The sequence below is a fragment of the Lissotriton helveticus genome, chromosome 5_1 (assembly GCF_964261635.1).
Source record: "Lissotriton helveticus chromosome 5_1, aLisHel1.1, whole genome shotgun sequence".
Lineage (NCBI taxonomy): Eukaryota > Metazoa > Chordata > Amphibia > Caudata > Salamandridae > Lissotriton > Lissotriton helveticus.
The window spans coordinates 398,895,319-398,916,293 of NC_136065.1; the positions used below are offsets into that span (position 1 = coordinate 398,895,319).

The window sequence follows — 20,975 nt, forward strand, 5'->3', positions numbered from 1 at the left end:
CCCCGGGGTTGCACAGGGCGACTGGGCGAGCAGTCATGGTGCCCCCCCAGCCAATCCCGGCACTGCATACAGCGCCAGGATGAGACCTGCATTACGAGAACCATGCCTAGCCTAGATCAGCTCAGCCGATCCTGCTTGCAAAAAGGAGACCCTATGGAGAAGCTGTGGTGAAGCAGTGCCTGCAGTCTACAGTCTACAGACGACCTATAGCCTATAGCCTATAGAGTAGACTATACCTATAACTCAAAGACTCTGAAAGTCTCAGCTGAAAACTTGATCCGTCGTCCATCGATCTGCGATCTGCTGCCTGCCTACTACTACACTACACGCAACCTGCACCTGTAACCTGCCTCTGTAACCTGCGATCTGTGATCAACTAGGAGGAGAGGTGAGGCGTGGTGGGGGCGAGGTGCTCAGCGAGCACTAAGGGGCTTCAGTCTTGTCTCTTTTCTTTTCTCCGCTTATTGCTTATTGCTGCTGTTTGTAATACCACGAAAAACTACCACCCGCCACCCGCCACTCGCCACTCTCCTCTACCCTCCTCCGTCCTTCTTCACTGCCACATCCAGGGCCGGCGCTAAGCATGGGCAGTATGGGCAGCCGCCCAGGGCCTCACACTCAGGTGAGAGGCAGGGGGCCTCCCCTTTCACTTTGAAATTAATTACCTTCACAGATTGCTCGCCTGCTCCAACAGGGCCCCCTCCCCACACATTACAATACACATCAGAGATGTCTGGTGTTGACGACCGCGTGGTGGCATTCCTGGGGGTGCAGGGGTGGGGGAGGGTTACAAACAGAGTGGGGAAGTCAAAGAGGCAGGGCCAGCAATTAGGGCTCAGAGTGTCAGGGGCGAGGCAACACCTCTGTTAAGTACCAGCCATTCCCTACCACATTTTGTTGCTAGGTGACAGAAGGCCCCTTTGTGGACACAGGTAAGGAGCAGTGGGTGAGGGGAGGAGGGAGCAGCCAGATCAACTGGTTTATTTATTTATTTATGCATTTTTATATAGCGCGGACTTTACCCGAAGGTGTCAGAGCGCTTCACAATAGGAACAGAACTGATACAGGAGAACATTACAAGTGAGCAAAATACAAAAGCAAACGTTACATTAAATGAAGCAAAAATGACAGTCGTGAGCCAACAAAATACAAGAGGTAGCAAACGGTGCATTACAAAAGTGACAATCATGAGCCAACAAAATACAAGAGGTATGGGGCAGTGTTTTAAGAAAGGCCTTGTTATTGCTTCGAAGGCCCAGGGGAGGGGGCCCCCTTTCCCTGGGCCTCGAAGCACTAGAGCAAGCTGCAAGGTCCAAGTGTGGGGCCCCCTTTCCCTGGGCCTCTAAGCACTATAGAAATCTGCAAGGTCAGGGTGTGGGGGCCCCCTTCCCAGGGCCTTGTCGCCACTACACCCTCTTTCTTTTCCTTTCCTTTATTTGTTCCCCTGTGAAATGAATCCAAAAAAGAAAAACTTTTTTGCTGGAAAGGTCATCATTTTTGTGACATTTTTCACTTCCAAAGTGCAGCCTTGGGAAAGAGAGAAATAAAAAATTCAAACTGTAAAAAATAACTAAAGCAAGACAGAGTGGGTCGAAAAGGGGCCAGATCGATTTTATTCACACTCAAAACACATTAGTGCCACTACACAGAGTTTACCAGTGAAGCGCTACTTTTGTTTTCTAGTCTTTCTCTAAACAGCATTGTTTTCCCCGGGTGGGGAAGTGCACCATTTCTGGAAGTACTGCAATACCTGCTTGATGGGCGGACTGGAAAATAAAGTGCATACCGCTGCTCTGTATTCACAAATGTGGTCTTTTTAAACCATATTGCTTTAGTTTTGTAAGGATATATTCAATTGGCATTGAAGCAGGTCCGTTCCGGCCCTGTAGTCATGGCCTTAACTTTTCATGCAAAAGCACTCATTCATTTCTGAATAAGTGCAAAAGCGTTAAGGTAACCATGTTGTTCCTGCTTACATTTCACATGCTTTAATTAATCTTACATTCCTTATGAGTGTTTGCTTTTTCCAGAATGTTGTCACTTTTTTTTTAGGCAGCATATTGCTCTTGTCTAGTGCGTAATTTGAATCGAGTCGCCTCCAGGTGTTTGTAGCGGGCGCAATTGGGTTGTAGTTGAAGGCAGTGCGAGTTTCTCTCAGTGGAGTAGTATGGTGTTCAGTGGAGGAGAGGATGTGGCACTATGGTCAGAGCTACCGAATTAGGAACTGGGGAGCCAGGTTCAGCCTTCATGACCAGTCCACCAGACCAATCTCCCTGAGGGAGCACATTTCCATGCTAGACCTTGGAAGGACCCGCACGACCGTAGAAGCCCTGGTGTCTTAGCACCAGCAGGTGAACCCTAGCAGTGGCAAGTGTGGGTTAACCCCGAAGGCCTGTCTACCATAATCCCTATTGAAGCCCACCGCAAGTCTTTTGGGCAGGCCTACGAAGCAGCACACCCTAGAGCAACAGTGACTCTGTCATTGAGGTTACAGGACCCTCGAGCAGGGAGGCTCTATGGCGGTGCAAACGGTGAGATCGCACTGAGCGCTGACTTTGGGTCATGTTTGCGAGTATATTATGATTCTAAAAGCACTTGCTGCCTCCTTCCTGGCCTCCAGGAATTTTCGGCAACAATAAAAATGTCATGAAAATCCGGTGATCAATGTTCTTCCTAGAGAGAGATGGAGGTTTGTCAAGTGGAAGTTTTGACTCATGGAAAGGTAGCCCAGAGGGTTAATGTGCTCGCTGCAGAGAACAAGTCCCATGCAAATAACTAAGTTCACATAATGTAAATAGGCAAGGTATAATTTACATCGTTATGGTTTTTTCCCCAGTCTTTGATTTACATAATGTTGCGAAAAGGGTTCACTTGAACAGAAATCTTTTCTGGTTATTAAAGAGAACTTCCAACCATGGTATTACGTTCTAAATTCAGAGTTTGTGTTTCCCCAGATCAATCACTATTAAACTATACTGCCTACTAGTATGATTGTCATGTGACTCCGAGTCCTTTGTCTTATGTAAAATTACCTATTGTGATTTCCACACGTATTATTGATTATCTCTGTGTAATGTGTGATATAAAGTTCTCTGACACTCTAAACTGGTATCACTGGTGCTGTTTATCAAGTTAAATGCATCTGAAAGAGTGTAGTTATGGAGACTTGAGGGGCACTGTTAAAGGGTGGTAGTGAGGGAATCCGTGGCAGAGCAAGTCATTGGGGGCACCAACATTGTCGCACAGGGCTCCACCAGTGCTAAATCAGGCCACATCTACTTCCTACCGTTCTAATACCAAATCAAAAGCGTTGATTTGACAACCCCTTGAATCTGTAGCATACCTTCAAGTCAATGTATGATTTAGAAGTGGTCTCGGTTGTTCTAAGACTGTTTTTGTTTATGTAAAATCTTTATTTGTTTGCAATGGTGTCTTGTAATTTTGTACTATATGTGTTGTGTTTTTGCACTTAACATAATTCTGTTGAGTAAAGAGCACACACACAAAAAAGATTGTCCTACGTCTCTTAGCATGGGAGTGTGGGATTCTGGTGAGAGGACTTACGTTAAAACAAATTACGTAATGTCATCCTAAGGTAGCACAATAATGGCACAGAAAGATAAGGGAGCCTTTTGAAATATGCAATTATATCCATGCTGTGAGAGGTTTTCTCTTGTGTAATTTTATATTTTGAATGATCCCGCCCCTCATTACCTCAACAGGATCTCCCCCCTTTAAGAGGCAGAACTGGAAATTGTATCATGCACTCATCTGGAAACAATCTGTTAACGAGGAGTAAATAATATACATCTTTGTGAGACCTGCACCTAGCTTTTTCTTCTAATGAGACAAATGTAATTCATTTAACAGTTTTAAAATATATGGATTTATTTCATTTGTATATATATCTTTTTGTCCATGTTACTGATATCCACGTTAGGTCTCTTCAGGGATGCCAAATAAGATCAATAGTCCTGCGATGTCACTTTCTATGATGTCACTTCTTGTGATATTACCAAGGGCGGCTCCTTCACTAGGGCGGAGGAGCGACGCCTCACTACTTTCTCGCAAAAGCAGAAACACAAAATGCTTAAAACTACCATTTTATGTTTCTGCTTCTAGCACTGCGAGAAAGCAGAAGTGTTTTGTTGAGGGAGGGCGGGTCTGTTTTAGGGCAGGGGAGGATTGCCTTGCCAACTGCTAAGGGCGCTGACTGTTTGGCCAAACCAGTCTTGCGCACTCTGGCCTTTCTCTATGTAGGCTGCAATGCAGCCTACATGGGGAAAATGGCCTCGCCATAGGCGCCTGGCTGGTCGGCGTCCTGATCAATCACAACGCTGCCATTGCAGCATTATGATTGGCTTAGGGGAGTGGAGGGAGGCTGCCTGCTTCCTGTTCTCCACCCCCCCCCTTCCGAACTCCCGCGAGATCCTCCACCCGCGAGTCATGCCGGCTGCGACTGGAAGATACATGCAAATTAGAGGGGCCTCACATCTTCTCTTTCGCCCGGGGCCCTAGGAGTTCTAGGACCGGCCCTGGCCACATCACTGTCACAGCCGTCGCCGCGGTAAATGCTAATCCTGCGGCAAGATTCACACAGACTCACGTGTCTCCGGCGTGTCATCACTGTGACAGTGGAGCTACAATAGTGGAGCTGCGCAACGGTGTGATGGAATGAAGCTGACGCCTGTCGCCTGACGCTAGCTCGTGGAGTGCATGTGCGGCAAAAGAACTCTGAGATCTGTAGAAAGAAATTAAGGAGAGCCGAGAGGATCGGCCACCCGATGCTCATTGCTTCAGGTTCGAACTCTCCCTCATGGATGGGTGGATGCATGAATGAATGATGTATGGATGCAGGATGGGTGGGTGGATGGATAAGTGGATGCATGAATGATGTATGGATGGATGCATGGATGCATGCATGATGGATGGATGGGTGGATGCATGAATGAATGATGTATGTGTGGAATTTTAGTTCGTGTACTGAACATCATCTACGCCATCTTGCCGACTCACGTATGAACATACACGACAGCCATTTTAGGTACCATGGTCTCCCTGTTCACGATCGCCCGTCAGCACACTTCCCTGAACCGTGCAAGCCTTCCCCGCGCACCCTGGCTGCCCCCGCACTCACATGCACAAGTCGTGAACCCTCCCCTCCCATGACTCTGTCTCAGGGAATCACACCCCGCGCCTGACCAACACCTCCTTTCCGTCCATGAATACCCCTCCTTTGATGACCCCTTCCTCTGAGCCCGACTGCCTGTACGAACCGCTGGTCATCCCTTAGCCCGAGGATACAGTTTATTGCCCACTACTGTATGCACTCGCCCTTCCTGAAAGGAGCCACTATTGATCATGACCTCCCCACCCCCTGAGATTCGATCAGGCGCACACATTCCAAAGGAATCGGCAGAACACTCAGCTGCGTGATAGCCCCCTCTCAATCATATGAGGGGAAAGGGCCTCTACTGTTGTCATGTGTTGGAGGGGGCCGGAACTGGGGGGGTGCCGTGGATGTCGTTCTCATGCTTCACAATGTCTTTGTTGTAATAAAGAGCGTCCACATGTCTTGAACCAGTGTATAAAAGACCAGGTCTCAGAGAGGTTGAGAGAGCACCTCGAGACGATACCTTGTTGTCCGATCTGATGTGTTCTGCTCCGTCGGAATAAAACTTGTTTCCAGTCTTCCTGTCTCCAGCGCCTGCCTCTTTATTGGATAACTTCGTATGGTATTAGAGGCGTCTAACGCCGGGCAAATTTAACTTAGGAAACATCAACAGAATAGCCTGACCATTTTGAATTGATCTTTATCAATTGGCGTCCCAAACGCGGGGCCCATCAGCGACACGTGGATCCAGTGGGAGAGGTCCCGACGACAGAGTGAACGACTGCAACGATCGGGAGAGCTCCTGTCCGATAGACCCTCGTCTGACAGCCGATCATCTGAACTTCACTGATTCCGAGCAGACCTCTCCCGAGTGATCTACGGTCCTGACTGGGAACCACCAGGAGTGCCGCGATAGCAACAGAGAATAGAGGACGATCGGGCGCTGGAAGCGGAAGACGAGAAACGGTCCGTGCGGTCCGGGTAAGGTCGTGACACACGACAAATTGCGAAATTGATTGATTGATTGTTTGAAAATACTAGTATTACTCGTCTTATTGTCTCTGAGAGATTCTCTATTTGCAAACAAGCACAGAGTCGCCATACTCTGTTTAGTCTTTGCAGATAGTGAAGGATAGGTAACGCGTTGTAATCTGCCGTGCCTATTTTTCTCCCCATTGATTGATTGTTTGAATCGGGCATTGAATTGTTCGAAGTTGGTTCTCTTAAGGATCTTCTCTGCCTACAAACGGGGAAGAATAGGAATATTCTCTCTCCCTTTGCAGATAGTGAAGGGTGGGCAACGCAAGCCTTTAACCCGTCGTGCCTATTTCATTCCTCATTGATTGATTGTTTATCCAAACATTGACTGTTTGGAATTGGTTCCTTCTGGAGGTATTCTCTGCTTGCAAACAGCGAAGAATAGAATATTCTGTCCAGTTTTTGCAAGTAGTGAAAAGATAGGTAGTGCAGGCTTTTGCCCCCCATTGTAACCCGTCATGCCTATCTTCTCCCCATTGGTTAGGTGTTGGGTCAACCCGGACCGCTTATTAGAGATGAACCATCCAGCTCCACTGGAAGGCACCCCTAATAAGGACATGTTTACTAAGCAAGGACTAGTCGCTATAGCTTATAGTAAGTTATGGCATAAATATACAAAAAAGGATCCTGAAAGTCAGTGGCCACTGATAGGTTCTTTTGATGAAAATAAAATAAAAACACTAGAAGCAGCTGTAAAAATAAATAAGGCAACGCCCACTATGTAAATGTAAATGTAGGTGTACTTATATAGCGCAAACCTGTCACCCAAAGGGCATCCTGGCGCTTGCTTAGGGAACCCGTCCTGGTATTCCCCTGTGAGAAACCCCGGCAGGGTGTCCACAAGGTGAAAGCCAGGCATCCCACCGCAAGGGGCCGTAGTGGAGATTAAGCAAGCTATTGCCCAGAGTTGCAGAGTGTGACCCCGTGATTCGAGTAGGCACCGGAGCGAGAATTGTCGAGTCCGTTGAATTTTTTTAGCCCGAGACCCGCCGAGGCGGGGAATCGAACCCTGGTCCACGGTCGATCTCAGCTTCCGGGTCTGCCGCCTCTAACCACTGAGCCACGCTTCTCCACTATGCTTGATAGTATTGGCATGTGGCGCAAAGAAGCAGAACAGGGAAGGAAAAGAGAAGAAGCAAAAATAGTGAAAGAGTTACGAAAAGCAGCCCATCTGGCCGCAAAAGAACTAGATGAAGAAATAAGAAGAAAAGAGGAAGTTAAACAAACACAAGAATCAGGACTGGCAGGCCAATGCCCTGTCAGGACCCCCCATACGCTCTACCCGGAGATGCCCTCCAAACAGCGGGCAAATGACGAGTTACTGCTCGGTCCTCCAATTATCTACATGCCCCCTCCTTATTCTCCCTGCCAGCCTCTAGCACAACACTCACCAGTTCAAAGTACAGGCGTGGGTGACCCTAGCGCTAGTGCCCCGGCTCTTGCGGCATTCGCACCAGCCGCATTGGTAACAACAGCAGATGAACATGAGACTAGCAGGCAGCTAACAGCCAGGCCAAATAGGTTGAGCAAAGATGAGCGAGATGGAATCGACCAGATAGCAAAGACCCTGGTAGAACGGAAGGAGAGCGAAGAATATACGATGAATATGCACAATTCACATGCCGGTAGTCACAGGCGGCATTTCATTTTACGGTTCAGCTACCACACCCTGAACGCCTATGAGGATAGGTACCAGAATAAGGGTCCTGCTAAACTGACGGCTCTATATAGAAGGGTCGATGTTGGAGATGGGACTGAGAGCGATGTGACGGACCTCTTCATGCAAACGCTTGAGGTTTTCCGCCACCTCGCGGAACAGAAACCAGAGGTCAAGATCAAAGTCCCTGAGACGATTGAACCCCCATTAGAAGCAGCCAACACTATGATGCCTATCAGAGAAGCCGCCCCCTACTGGGTTCCCCCAAGAGGTCAGGGAACAAACGATGATATCAACCACGCAGATGCAAAAGGGAGGGTTGTGTACAACTGGGTTTACCAACCATGGGATCGGCAAGATATTTTAACTTTTAGGCAAACCCTGCCCGATTTAAGAAAGAACCCTACAGCATTTTATACCGAACTAGGCACAGCCTTGGGCTCAACCATAATGACTCTATCGGACATCGATTTGTTTTTCGGGTTGTGTCTGCCGGCCGATGTGTGGAAGCAAATCCGGAAAGCCGACCACACAGACCTGTTCGGACACACCTGGAAACAACTCGATGAACTAGATAGGCAGCGAGAGCCCGGAAATAAACCTGTAAAAGACATACTGGAACTCCCCGACAAAATAGTGCAGAAGCTAAAGACGTTGATCCCAGAGAAGAAGGTAGACTGGTCGGTAGTCACGGCTTGCCGTCAGAAACCCCAGGAAGACGTATCAGAATATTTCTCCCGATTTGAAACGGTGTTCTCCGACTACAGTGGCCAAGACATGACCACCGCAAGCGGACAACACCTATTCGTGCAAAACTACGTAAAAGGGCTATTGCAAGAGGTCTCCCAAAAATTACAGACGAGTGAGAGTAGTTGGGGAGCCTCCAAACCTGCAGCTATCCTTCAGATGGCTCAGTATTACGAACACCAAAAGAACGAGAACGAGAGGGCGACTGAGAGAAAGAAAAAGGACTTAAAGGAACGAGTGATGATTGCTCAATTGCAGGGAGTAACTACAGGAAGGGAACGGTATAGGGGAAACTACCAGTCGAATGCCCCTAGGACTTCGCCCCCTAGAGACCGCAACCCCACACCTGGCACTCCACGAACCGACCTCGATGAGAACCAGTGTGCATTTTGCAAAGAATTTGGACATTGGAAGTTTCAATGCCCAGCCCTTCGGGAAATGATTAAAAATAAAGAGACAAGGGACATGACAAATGGCCCAAAAACTGGAGGGCAGGGGCGAGGGCAGACTTACGACACCACCAATGACAGACCTGGCAGACCAAACACATTTGACCGACCCCGACAAAATCAGTGCCAACAGTCCGACTGCAACAATGCTCACGACTCTGCATAGGACTGCCAGGGGCAAGGGAGGGATCCAGTCGAGCTCTGTGTTGACCAGCAAGGTCCTTACGTCACTGCTAAGGTCCTGGGTACAAAGTCTCCATTCTTGGTAGACACTGGAGCGACACGTAGTGTATTATCAAAGCGACTGATTCCAAGGGCACCCTTGTCTGGCTCACACATTACATCGATAGGTTTCGATGGAACACCCTCCACTAATCCCCTGTCTGTACCTATCTCCTTTGACCTAGGAAACAATCCCACTGACACAACATTTCTGCTCTCCTCCAACTCCCCTGACGCCATTATGGGTATTGATTTACTGAAACATTTCCGAGCTACTATTAGGTGTTCCCCGGATGGAGTCCGAGTCATCCTGTACGACAACCCGAGCATGTCCAGACCCTACCCCGCACGACATATGTACACCATAACAGATGCTGACCTATCCTTGCTCGATACCCTACCCCTGTACCTATGGGCCAGAAACGACTCGGATGTAGGACGAATGATGATCGATCCTGTACACATAACTGTTCGACCAGATGCAATACTCCCGAAACTCCCACAGTACCGGATATCGCCCGAAGGCGAGAAGGCATTGGTAGCGATTATTCAGTCCTTGGTAGATGCAGGAGTGGTAGAGGAAGTGGTTAGTAATGTCTGCAATAGCCCTATCCTACCCATTGTTAAGAAGCAAGGTGAGGGAGATGAGAAAGCGTACCGCTTCATCATCGACCTGCGAGAAGTCAACAAAGTGGTGGTGCCACAGTACCCCGTAGTCTCAGACATCGCCACCATTCTGACTCTCATCCCGTCCACTGCCACCACCTTCACCGTTATTGATCTTAAAAATGCATTTTTCTCTATCCCCATCCATCCAGACAGCCGTTATCTCTTCGGCTTCACTTTAAAAAACCGTTCATACCGATTTTGTAGAGCTCCCCAGGGCTACACTGAAAGTCCCAGCATTTACAGCCAGGCCCTCAAAAGACAGCTGGACGCCGTCCAGCTACCAGATGGAGTGGTGTTGATCCAATATGTCGATGATATCCTTTTGGCGGCCGACACCACTCCACTTGCAATCACAGCCACTATCCAACTCTTGCACTTTCTTGCGGAGAATGGCCACAAAGTCTCCAAAAAGAAACTGCAGTTCTGCCAGCCCCAAGTGACATACCTAGGCCATCTCCTGTCCAAAGAAGGGAGGAAACTTACACCAGACCGAATCCAAACCATCCTAGACACCCCCATTCCAAAAACACAGAAGCAAGTCCGTTCATTAGTGGGCCTTACCTCTTTCTGCCGACAATGGTTACCAAATTTCAGTCTCATTATAAAACCCCTACTTTCCCTGTTAGCCAAAGATGTTCCGTTCCCACTCCCTTGGACTCCCGAATGCCAAGCATCCTTTAAGGAGTTGCGGGATGCCCTTTGCTCGGCACCCGTTCTAGGAACACCAGATTACTCCAAGCCCTTCTCCCTTTTCACTCACGAAAGGGAGGGATGCGCATTGTCTGTTCTAACTCAGCCCATCGGCGCCAAACAGCGCCCTTGTGCCTACTTCTCTGCCACTCTTGATCCAGTCGCCAGAGCTCTACCTGCCTGCCTTCGAGCAGTAGCCGCTGCTGCTGTCTCTATCCGCCAGAGTGAGGGAATTGTACTTTCGAACTCTCTCACGGTATTAGTACCTCATGCAGTTGACACCCTTTTGAACCAGACTAAGACTCAACACCTGACTAGCGCAAGACTAACAGGGTACGAATTGACTCTACTTGCACCCCACATCACTCTGAAGAGATGCACGACATTGAATCCTGCTACACTGTTACCCTTGCCCGAAAATGACCCTGATGTGCCCCCTATACACGACTGTGTGACCCTCACGGACGAACAGACTAGGAGTAGAATTGACCTCCGAGACATTGCTTTTACAGATCCTGATGGAGAACTATGGGTAGATGGCTCTTGTATCAAACTCCCAGACGGCACCACTTCCGCGGCCTATGCGGTGACTACAGCCCGAACAGTAGTTGAAACAGCTCGCATCACACAACGGTCCGCACAGGCGGCCGAACTAATTGCCCTCACACGAGCATGTATCATAGCAGCAGGAACCACGGCGAACATTTACACGGACAGCCAGTATGCCTTCGGGGTGGTTCATCATTTTGGGCTCCTGTGGAGGGAAAGGGGATTCCTGACATCCCACGGTACGCCCATCCTTCACGGAGATCTAGTCTCCGCCCTGATTGAAGCAGTTCTTCTCCCCAAACGATTAGCAGTGATCAAATGCCAGGCACACAAGAAGGTGACAGATTTAGTTGGACAGGGAAACGCACTAGCCGACATCACTGCCCGAACCACAGCTGAGAATAGGACAACGACACGCATGTATGTGACCAGGTCACAAGCAGAAAAATGGACTGACGCTAGGGAAACAATTAGGGACATCCAGTCGGCTAGCACACCTCTCGAACTGACTGAATGGGCACGGGTGGGTCTAAGGGACCATGAAGGCTGCTGGCGGACAAAAGACACGAACAAATGGTTGCTGCCCGACTCATACTTGATCCCCATACTGACAATGGCACACTCCCCTGCACACATAGGTTCTGCCCCCATGATTGAACTCATTTCCAAAGTCTGGCACAACAACAAGATCCCCGACTCAGCCAAACGCCTGGTCCAGCAGTGCCTTATTTGCCTACAACACAACCCCGGGAAAGGAACTGTAGTACCCCGGGGAGGGTTTGGGATCCCCGACCACCCCTTTGAGGTCCTCCAGATGGATTACATCCAACTGGAGAGGTGCCAAGGCTTGAAGTACGTATTAGTCATTGTATGTGCCTTCAGCAAATGGGTGGAGGCCTATCCGACCCGAGATAACACTGCCATGACTACTGCCAAAGTACTACTGAAAGAGTTTTTCCCTCGCTACGGCCTTTGTGGAATTTTATGGAGCGACAATGGCCCCCACTTCATAGCTGAAGTTATCCAACTAATCCTGAAGGGGTTGGGGGTAAAACAGAGGTTCCATGCAGTCTTCCACCCCCAATCCGCTGGCCGGGTTGAACGACACAACGCTACACTGAAACTGAAACTGTCAAAAATAGTGGCCACCACAGGACTTAAGTGGCCAGATGCACTTCCACTGGCATTACTATCGATGCGCTCCACTCCCACTAAGCACCACTTGACCCCCTACGAAGTTGTATTTGGGTGACCAATGAACCTCAGGACTGCCCCCAAACCGACCTCCATTCACGACGTCCCCGACGTCCTGCTGTCAGATTATTTATACAAATTAACTAAAACGTTGTCTGTCATTCATCAACAGGTGCAGCAGGCCATCCCCGATGCTTCCAGGGGTCCCGGTCACGATATCCAACCGGGAGAGTACGTCCTAGTCCGGAACTTTCAACGGGCGAAGAGTCTGGAACCCCGGTGGACGGGCCCCTGGCAAGTACTGATCACCACTCGGACGGCTCTTCGAGTGGAGGGGAAGAAGCACTGGCTGCACGCACACCACTGCAAGAAGGTTTCCTCGACCCTGGCCACGACAGACAACGTCAGCACCCAAGAAGAGCTCCTGAACAAAGACCGACCATCACTGAACTGCTATCCTGATACCGAGGCACTTGAACTTGCAAAACACTCTGATCCCACTGTGCCATCTCGAGAAGGGTATTTTCTGCGTCGAAAGGAGGGAGCTTCGGCTAAGTAGGCCACTGACTAAGTTAAAAATCTCAGAACAGTGACCCAAAGCAACCAAGGGTTACCCGGAGAGAAGCTAAACAAAGTCTGTGGTTCTGCCCACTACCGAGCACCTTGAAGATGAAGATGATGGAAGCGCCAGATAAGAAGATGATGGAAGCGCCAGATAAGAAGATGATGGAAGCAACAGGAAATACCCATTACAGGAACCCAAAGACTGATAATTTGCACAAATCAAAGACAATCGCTTTCTTCATTGTCTTCCTCTTTTGCCTCCTCCTCATGACTTCCTTCTGGATCTTGGAGGAAAGCACACCCGCTCACCAGATGTTGCCAACCACTGTCCAGCCAACCACCATGAAAGAGCACCACCTGATCACCCTTTCACCTCAGCTCAGAAAAAGGCGTAAGGAGTTCTGGAACAATTCCTTCGTACAACTGTTGCACCAGCACAACCTTGCTGCAAATGCCACGAACTGCTGGATCTGTGGGTTGCTCCCACATGCTACCGGACACTCCATCCCCTTCATCCCTTCTCCTTTCTCAGTTCATGGCTCCTGCCTCGCCTGGTTGATCCTCATGCAGGAAAGCCACAAGGACAACGCCGCTTCCGGTCAAACAGTGTCACACTTCTACTATGGGTTCTGGCTGAACAAAACAGGAAAGACGTCTGCCCCCTTTTGTCCTGCAATTTCAGGTTCAACCTTCCTTACGAACATCCCTGCCAAACAAAGGGTCGAAATGCAAGTGCTCCACAATCCAGCCAGACCCACCTTCTCCCACCTGCGGAAACAAACGGCTGCCACCCTGACCGTGGCCCTGTCTGTCATCAATGTCACAGGACTCGTATGCCTCGAAGGACAGGGAACGCAGCTGGTGGGTCACAGTTCTTGTCGCATCACCAAAACATTGGTCTCAGCTGACCCCCCCTCCTTTGTTGCTTCCCCGAATATGTACTTTGTTTGTGGCACCAAAGCTTACACTTGGCTCCCAAAAGGCTGGAGGGGTACGTGCTACATCGCCTTCATTCTTCCTCCCACGTATGTGGCTCCAGCCTACCATCACCGGCAAAAGCGCGCCGGAGACATTGGACAAGCCGACTCCACCGGAGCACAGTTCCTGGATGCGGCGAAGGGACTTGTTCCTCTGTGGGGCCCAATGGCAAATAGCCGCGCTATCCGACACCTGACTCAGGCAGTAGAAACAACCATTAACATCACCGCTGGCATCCTCGCCAACAACACGGCTGAGCTTCAGGCAGTCCGCCTGGTGGCTCTTCAAAACCGTCTTGTTCTAGATGTGGTTCTGGCCGACCGTGGAGGAGCATGCTGCATCATCGGCTCCAGCTGTTGCACCTACGTGCCAGATAACTCACCTTCAGTCTACAAAGCAATCGAACACCTCCACAGACTGTCCTCAGAGGTTCACCAGGAGCAGGAAGGATGGTCGCTTGGAGGCTGGTTCTGGGACACTTTGAAGAACTGGGGATGGAGATTGTTCACGTTTATATTGATACCAATCCTGATACTGTGTGGGTGTTGCTTAAGTATTCAATGTTTACCACCTTTATGTGCACTCATTTCCAACTGTATGTGCCCTAAGACTTTGGACTTTAAAACTGAGCACATGAGTCCCCTATACGAGATAGAGGTGCGTGGTCTAATGGGGATCGATCCGAACTGACAAGCTGGCGAGACATGTTAAAGGGAGGACTGTGGAATTTTAGTTCGTGTACTGAACATCATCTACGCCATCTTGCCGACTCACGTATGAACATACACGACAGCCATTTTAGGTACCATGGTCTCCCTGTTCACGATCGCCCGTCAGCACACTTCCCTGAACCGTGCAAGCCTTCCCCGCGCACCCTGGCTGCCCCGGCACTCACATGCACAAGTCATGAACCCTCCCCTCCCATGACTCTGTCTCAGGGAATCACACCCCGCGCCTGACCAACACCTCCTTTCCGTCCATGAATACCCCTCCTTTGATGACCCCTTCCTCTGAGCCCGACTGCCTGTACGAACCGCTGGTCATCCCTTAGCCCGAGGATACAGTTTATTGCCCACTACTGTATGCACTCGCCCTTCCTGAAAGGAGCCACTATTGATCATGACCTCCCCACCCCCTGAGATTCGATCAGGCGCACACATTCCAAAGGAATCGGCAGAACACTCAGCTGCGTGATAGCCCCCTCCCAATCATATGAGGGGAAAGGGCCTCTACTGTTGTCATGTGTTGGAGGGGGCCGGAACTGGGGGGGTGCCGTGGATGTCGTTCTCATGCTTCACAATGTCTTTGTTGTAATAAAGAGCGTCCACATGTCTTGAACCAGTGTATAAAAGACCAGGTCTCAGAGAGGTTGAGAGAGCACCTTGAGACGATACCTTGTTGTCCGATCTGATGTGTTCTGCTCCGTCGGAATAAAACTTGTTTCCAGTCTTCCTGTCTCCAGCGCCTGCCTCTTTATTGGATAACTTCGTATGGTATTAGAGGCGTCTAACGCCGGGCAAATTTAACTTAGGAAACATCAACAGAATAGCCTGACCATTTTGAATTGATCTTTATCATATGGATGGATGCATGGATGCATGCATGATGGGTGGATGCATGATGGATGGGTGGATGTATGAATGAATGATGTATGGATGCAGGATGGGTGGGTGGGTGGATGGATGGATGGATGGGTGGATGCATGAATGAATGATGTTTGGATGCAGGATGGGTGGGTGGATGGATGGGTGGATGCATAAATGAATGATGTATGAATGCAGGATGGGTGGGTGGATGGATGGGTGGATGCATGAATGAATGATGTATGGATGCAGGGTGGGTGGATGGATGGGTGGATGCATGAATGATGTATGGATGCAGGATGGGTGGGTGGATGGATGGATGGGTGGATGAATGAATGATGTATGGATGCAGGATGGGTGGGTGGATGGATGGGTGGATGCATGAATGAATGATGTATGGATGCAGGATGGGTGGGTGGATGAGTGGATGCATGAATGAATGATGTATGGATGCAGGATGGGTGGGTGGATGGGTGGATGCATGAATGAATGATGTATGGATGCAGGATGGGTGGGTGGATGGATGGGTGGATGCATGAATGAATGATGTATGGATGCACGATGGGTGGGTGGATGGATGGGTGAATGCATGAATGATGTATGGATGGATGCAAGGTGGTTCGGGCTTGCTCGCTGCGCTCGCTCGCTGCGGTGCAATATGCAAATTAGTTTACGCCTCACCACTTTCAAATGTCACCAGCCGCCCCTGATGTAAAGTCTATATTTGTGTCTTCAATATTTGTTGCCAATATTTTTGTTAATAAGGCCAGGGCCCAATAGCTGGCTTTTAACAGGGAACTCTGCGCCTGGCTGTTGAGGTTGGTTTGCAGGGGGCTTTGCAAAGTTTGGGTGCATACATGCACTTGTAGATATAATCTAAACATAAAAATATGATAATAGCATAATTTCTAATAGCATTTCTATAGATCATTGCTATGGATTTTAGTTCTTCTTAAAGTGTTCTTCTGAACAGATTCACATTCTTAGGGGAGTGACTGAAGACAGCATCCACCAGATGCTCACTGTACTTGCCGAACTGTGGAAAAAGTATCACTCTCTCTTATTTTTATAGCGCAACCTAGCTGGAAGGCAAGGGAACATGGTGCATGGGCAAAAGCACATCCAGCACGTAGTGGGAGGGGTAGGCTGAGTGTTTAGAGCTGAAGTGGACAGATACTCAATGGCGTAATGAAACGAGAGAGCCCCCCTGCAAGGTACGTGGAGGGCTCCCCTCCAGATTCTATCAGGAGCTCTCCTGCCTAAGTGCTGTGCTGAGGGGGGCCCCCGCACCGCGGGGGCTGCGGGCCCCGTGTTACGCCTCTGCAGATACTGCACCATGATATAGAGCTCTTTAAAAGGTGTCTTCAGCTCTTACGTAAGTTGCAGCAGACTCGGGCCTCCTCACTTCTCCTTTAAAAACAGTTAACGTGGTCTGCCATTGAGTAATTGCAATAACTTTAACGCGCTAGAAATTGTCCATGTGAACTAAATTAGGCGTTAATTTGACACTTTGTCACCATGCCTGTTAGAAAAACTTTTAAAATGTCAGCACAAGGCGTCGCCGAGCCAGGCATTAATGCAGAAGGACCTCTGTGTTCCTGCACAAACCTGGCCATTGTAAACAGCCTCTCTCAGGCACTTTCATTAATTATAGAGTGAAGCCGATACCGAAGGCCTACCTCCGAGGCTTGAGTTTCCGAGCCTGTCGGAAGCAGCATGAACCCACGCTGCTACACGGGGCAGGAGCGCTGCGTGTGTCACGTAAGGCTGCCGCTTCCTGGTAGCAACTTTTCATGGGAATGCACATTCTCCCGCACTAACATTTCATTGTTCAGCTACTGGCCGTGGTGACGTTACAAGTCTCAATTTCTTTTTATGAAATCGGCTGTGCTCTATGCTCACAGTTTTATGAGCGAGACAGTCCAGGGGAACAGAACTGTCAAAAGTTACAGTTCTGTTCCCCTGGAGTGTCTCGCTCATAAAACTGCACTCAAAGGTGGTCGGATTGGAAGAATGAGAGATGCCTAGAAAGCGGAAGGGAGATGGAATTCAGTGAGTTTGTTTGGGTCGTTGAGGAACTGGGAAGGAAGAAAGGTGTAAAGGGCAATCGAAAGATGCAGGGCTTTAAGTGGGTAGGGTCTTAAAAGACGGGTCCCTATCGGTCTCTCCATTTTCGTCATCACTCTCAGAATGGGAAACAAATCTTAACTCTGCAGCAGTTCACTATTATTGATGTAATTTTAATTTGTTTGCAGTTCTATGTTGCAAAGCTCGAACTGCTTTACATGAGCACCAACAAGGACATCATTATTTATTTATATTTTGGTAGGCACCGGGGATTAAATGAATTGTCGAGAAACACAGAATGCTCAGCTGAGGCTAAAACCTGCTTCCTCAGCTCCAAAGTTGACAACTCTGGCAATTACTCCACAACCTCTCGCACAGGAACTAAAGCATTTTCAATATTACATACAACGAAAGCCATAGTTGTATGTATGCTTGTAGAATATATCTCTTTTACAAACTAACAGCCAATAGTCTTGGCTTGTTGTGGTGTAATGTCACTTGTATTATATATGGGGAGTCAATAACAGAAGCAGCCAAATACCAGTCGGGCGGCACATTATAATGAGCACATTTTTATCAAAACTGTTAAGCCATGCCCTTAATGTTATCGGCCACGCCCCTTTGAGAGATCAACCTCCCCCCCACACACACACAGTTTTTTCATCCCACTTAAAGCCCTGAAAGATGGATTAACTAATATGAGAAGGTAGGCAGGGAGGGGTGGCTTGACGAAATTAGCTTTTCACACGAGGAAAGAAAAGGGAAGGAGGGTAGAGGTTGGCGGAGAAGAAAGAATAGCGCCTTAAGTAGGACTTACCTCGAAGTCGCATCCTCCCTGGGTGAGCAGCCACTGTAAGCAGGACAGGTTGCCGGTAGCCGCGGCGTCGTGCGCCGGGGTGGCCCCGTTGCGCGCCCGGCTGTTGCCCGCCACCCCCGCTTCTTCCACCAGGTACCGAAGGCAGCTCAGTTTCCCGGAGCGGGCGGCGTGGTGTGCCGCGGAGGCCCCCAGAGGGTCTCGGAGGTCGGCCTGCAGCAGCCCCTCTGCCTTCAGGGTCCGCAGGCTCTCCATGTCCCCCTGACGGGCCGCGTTGAGTGTCCGCTCCAGGGCCATGGCTGTTCCTGGCCAGTTCAAGGACTGGGTGGGGGGGAAACCTCTTCAACAAGTGGGAACAGGACCCATCGTCAGCTTTGGTATTGTTGCGGCGCGAGCCATGGATGGGACTCCTCACACAGGCGCGAAATCGATAAAGCGAGGCTTGCAGGCGAGGTGACAGCTCAAAAACAATAGCATCAGAAACGCAGCTGGCGCGCGGAGCGGCAAACTGGCCGGGGAGTCCCCGCCATCCGTCAGCATTACAAATGACAGGTCAGCAAGTGGTGACAGCTCCACTGAGGATAGGGTACCAACTTCCAGCGAGTAAAAGTGTGAGCAAATCCTCCGAGAGGGGAACAGCACTCCCCTGCTGAGTTCAGGGCTCGGCCACCGTCACTTCTTTTAGTCCTGTCTTCTGTCAGAGAAGGAAAAGTCCGCTTCTGCAGCCCCCACCTACGCATGCAATATTTCTGCACCCCTAGTCCGTCTCTCCCTGCCGCGGTTCATAAGCGGTTTAGCCAGCTCAAGGTCGCCCGTCACTCCCACCTTCCTCGCGCCGTGTCCTGGAGCAAGTTTCCCAAGTGCTGCGGGTGACGGTGAATTGTCCCCTCTGCTTCTGTCCCAGCCGGCGTTCACTTATCTTTCGGGTGGGTTTCCCAGTGTTCATCCCCCGGCACCAGTCAGAGTGCAGCCCTGGGATAACCATAGCAGGTGCTTCATGCGCGGGCCCTTCCCTCTGTTGTCTTCCTCCTCCAGCCAAGAGCGGTCATTGGCCTCCCTCCTCCCGCCCCTTTCACTCCTGTATTGCGCGTGCGGCAGCAGGGCAGCGCTTTCAGCCGGTCTAGCTCCTCCCCCCCGGGTTGCAATCCGACCACCTGTTGCAGAAGCACTGGAGATCTTGTTCCTGTTGGTCTCGTGAGGCCGCCTCTGAGACCTCTTCCAGAGGCTCTGGTCTTCTACTGTGCCTTTTCTCTCCCCTCCCCTGCCTACTCTTGAGGTACTTCTCAAATCCTGTAGGCTGTACCTTTCCAGGGGGTCCCTTATATTTTAATAACGAGTGTCTGAAAGGAAGTGGTACTGCTGCTTCTTGTGGTTCTATAAACAGGGCTTAGAGTGGGCCTGGTCGTGCCGGTGCTCAGCACCAGCAGTTCTAAAAAGCAGGTGCTGAGATGGGTCTCTATCGGGCTCTCCATTCACCCTCAGGATGAAAAAAAAATCTTATCTCTGCAACAGTGCCACCCTTCACTGCCTTGGATGTAACTTTAAAGAGACTCGTTGTAATTCTTTCACAGTCTCATCATTTCAGAGCTGAAACATTTCCAATATTACATACAACGAAGCCATAGTTGTTGCTTATTTATCTTATGCAACTAACAACAATTGGTAAAGGCAATAGTCCTGACTTCTTGTAGGTATAATTTTACTTGTATTATATATCTGGATGCAATGACAGAAGCAGTAAATTACATGTCAGGGAGCGCACTATGCTAGGCACAGATTTTCAGAGTAGTTTTAAGCCACGCCCCAATTAGATAAGCCACGTCCTTTTGAGAGACCCCCCAATTTTTTGGTCTCGCCTGGCGAAAGCAGCGCTTGCGCTGACCTCGCCATGAAGAGGACCTTTTGTAATCGATTCAGCCAAAGCTGAATGCACCCACGTCCAAATAGATAAAGATGGCTGCTCTCGCCATCTGCAAAGCTAAACATGCATGCATAGGGACAACAAAATGCATGGGCATGTGGACAGCATGATGCCATCTTTGTGCACACGCGCGCAATATTTTATGTCCCTACGCGTGCATGGCGGCGTGCTTTCGCTTTCCCATCGCTTCTTTACTGATTAGTACGTTTTTGACTCATTCCATGATGTGAATACTTTGCATTCTCCTATGCCAGTAGGACTGATCACCTCATTTTATCGATTAAGGGTTTTGCAGAGTGAACACAGTGGATCAAATCCCCTTGAGGCGCTTTGCTCATATTCGTATAAGCCCAGTAAGCACGCATTTTATTTTTTTAAAACCTTATATAGCACTACAGACCATGTGCATTAACTGCAAACCGACCAAACGTGCTGTTCATAATGTATATTAATGAAACATAAAGAATTCACCCGTACGCATTTGCAGAAATGGCCAGCATGGTAGGGTTGCGACTGAACATTACTGAAGGGAAAGGAGCAGAGAGTGCATCATCGCCATTGACATGCAGTTGAAAAGCGTATATGTTTTCTAATTACAGACAACGAGAAATAAAATAAAAAATAATAATGTCAGGGTGTTATTTTAAAAGGGAATAGTCCTTAAAAATGGGTGGAGTGGACAAATGCGCATTTGCTTCCTCCTCTACACAGGCTTCTTTT

General features: G+C 49.3%; 1 protein-coding gene across 1 annotated transcript in view; it reads right to left on the reverse strand.

The window, feature by feature from the left end:
- Window positions 1-18,631, reverse strand: part of ESPN (espin) — a 926,204-nt gene extending 907,573 nt beyond the window's left edge. The window contains exon 1 of the mRNA XM_078642618.1: window positions 18,338-18,631. Within this exon, the coding sequence (XP_078498744.1) occupies window positions 18,338-18,631 (294 nt within the window). The remainder of the gene's footprint in view (window positions 1-18,337) is intronic.
- Window positions 18,632-20,975: the final 2,344 nt, after the last annotated feature.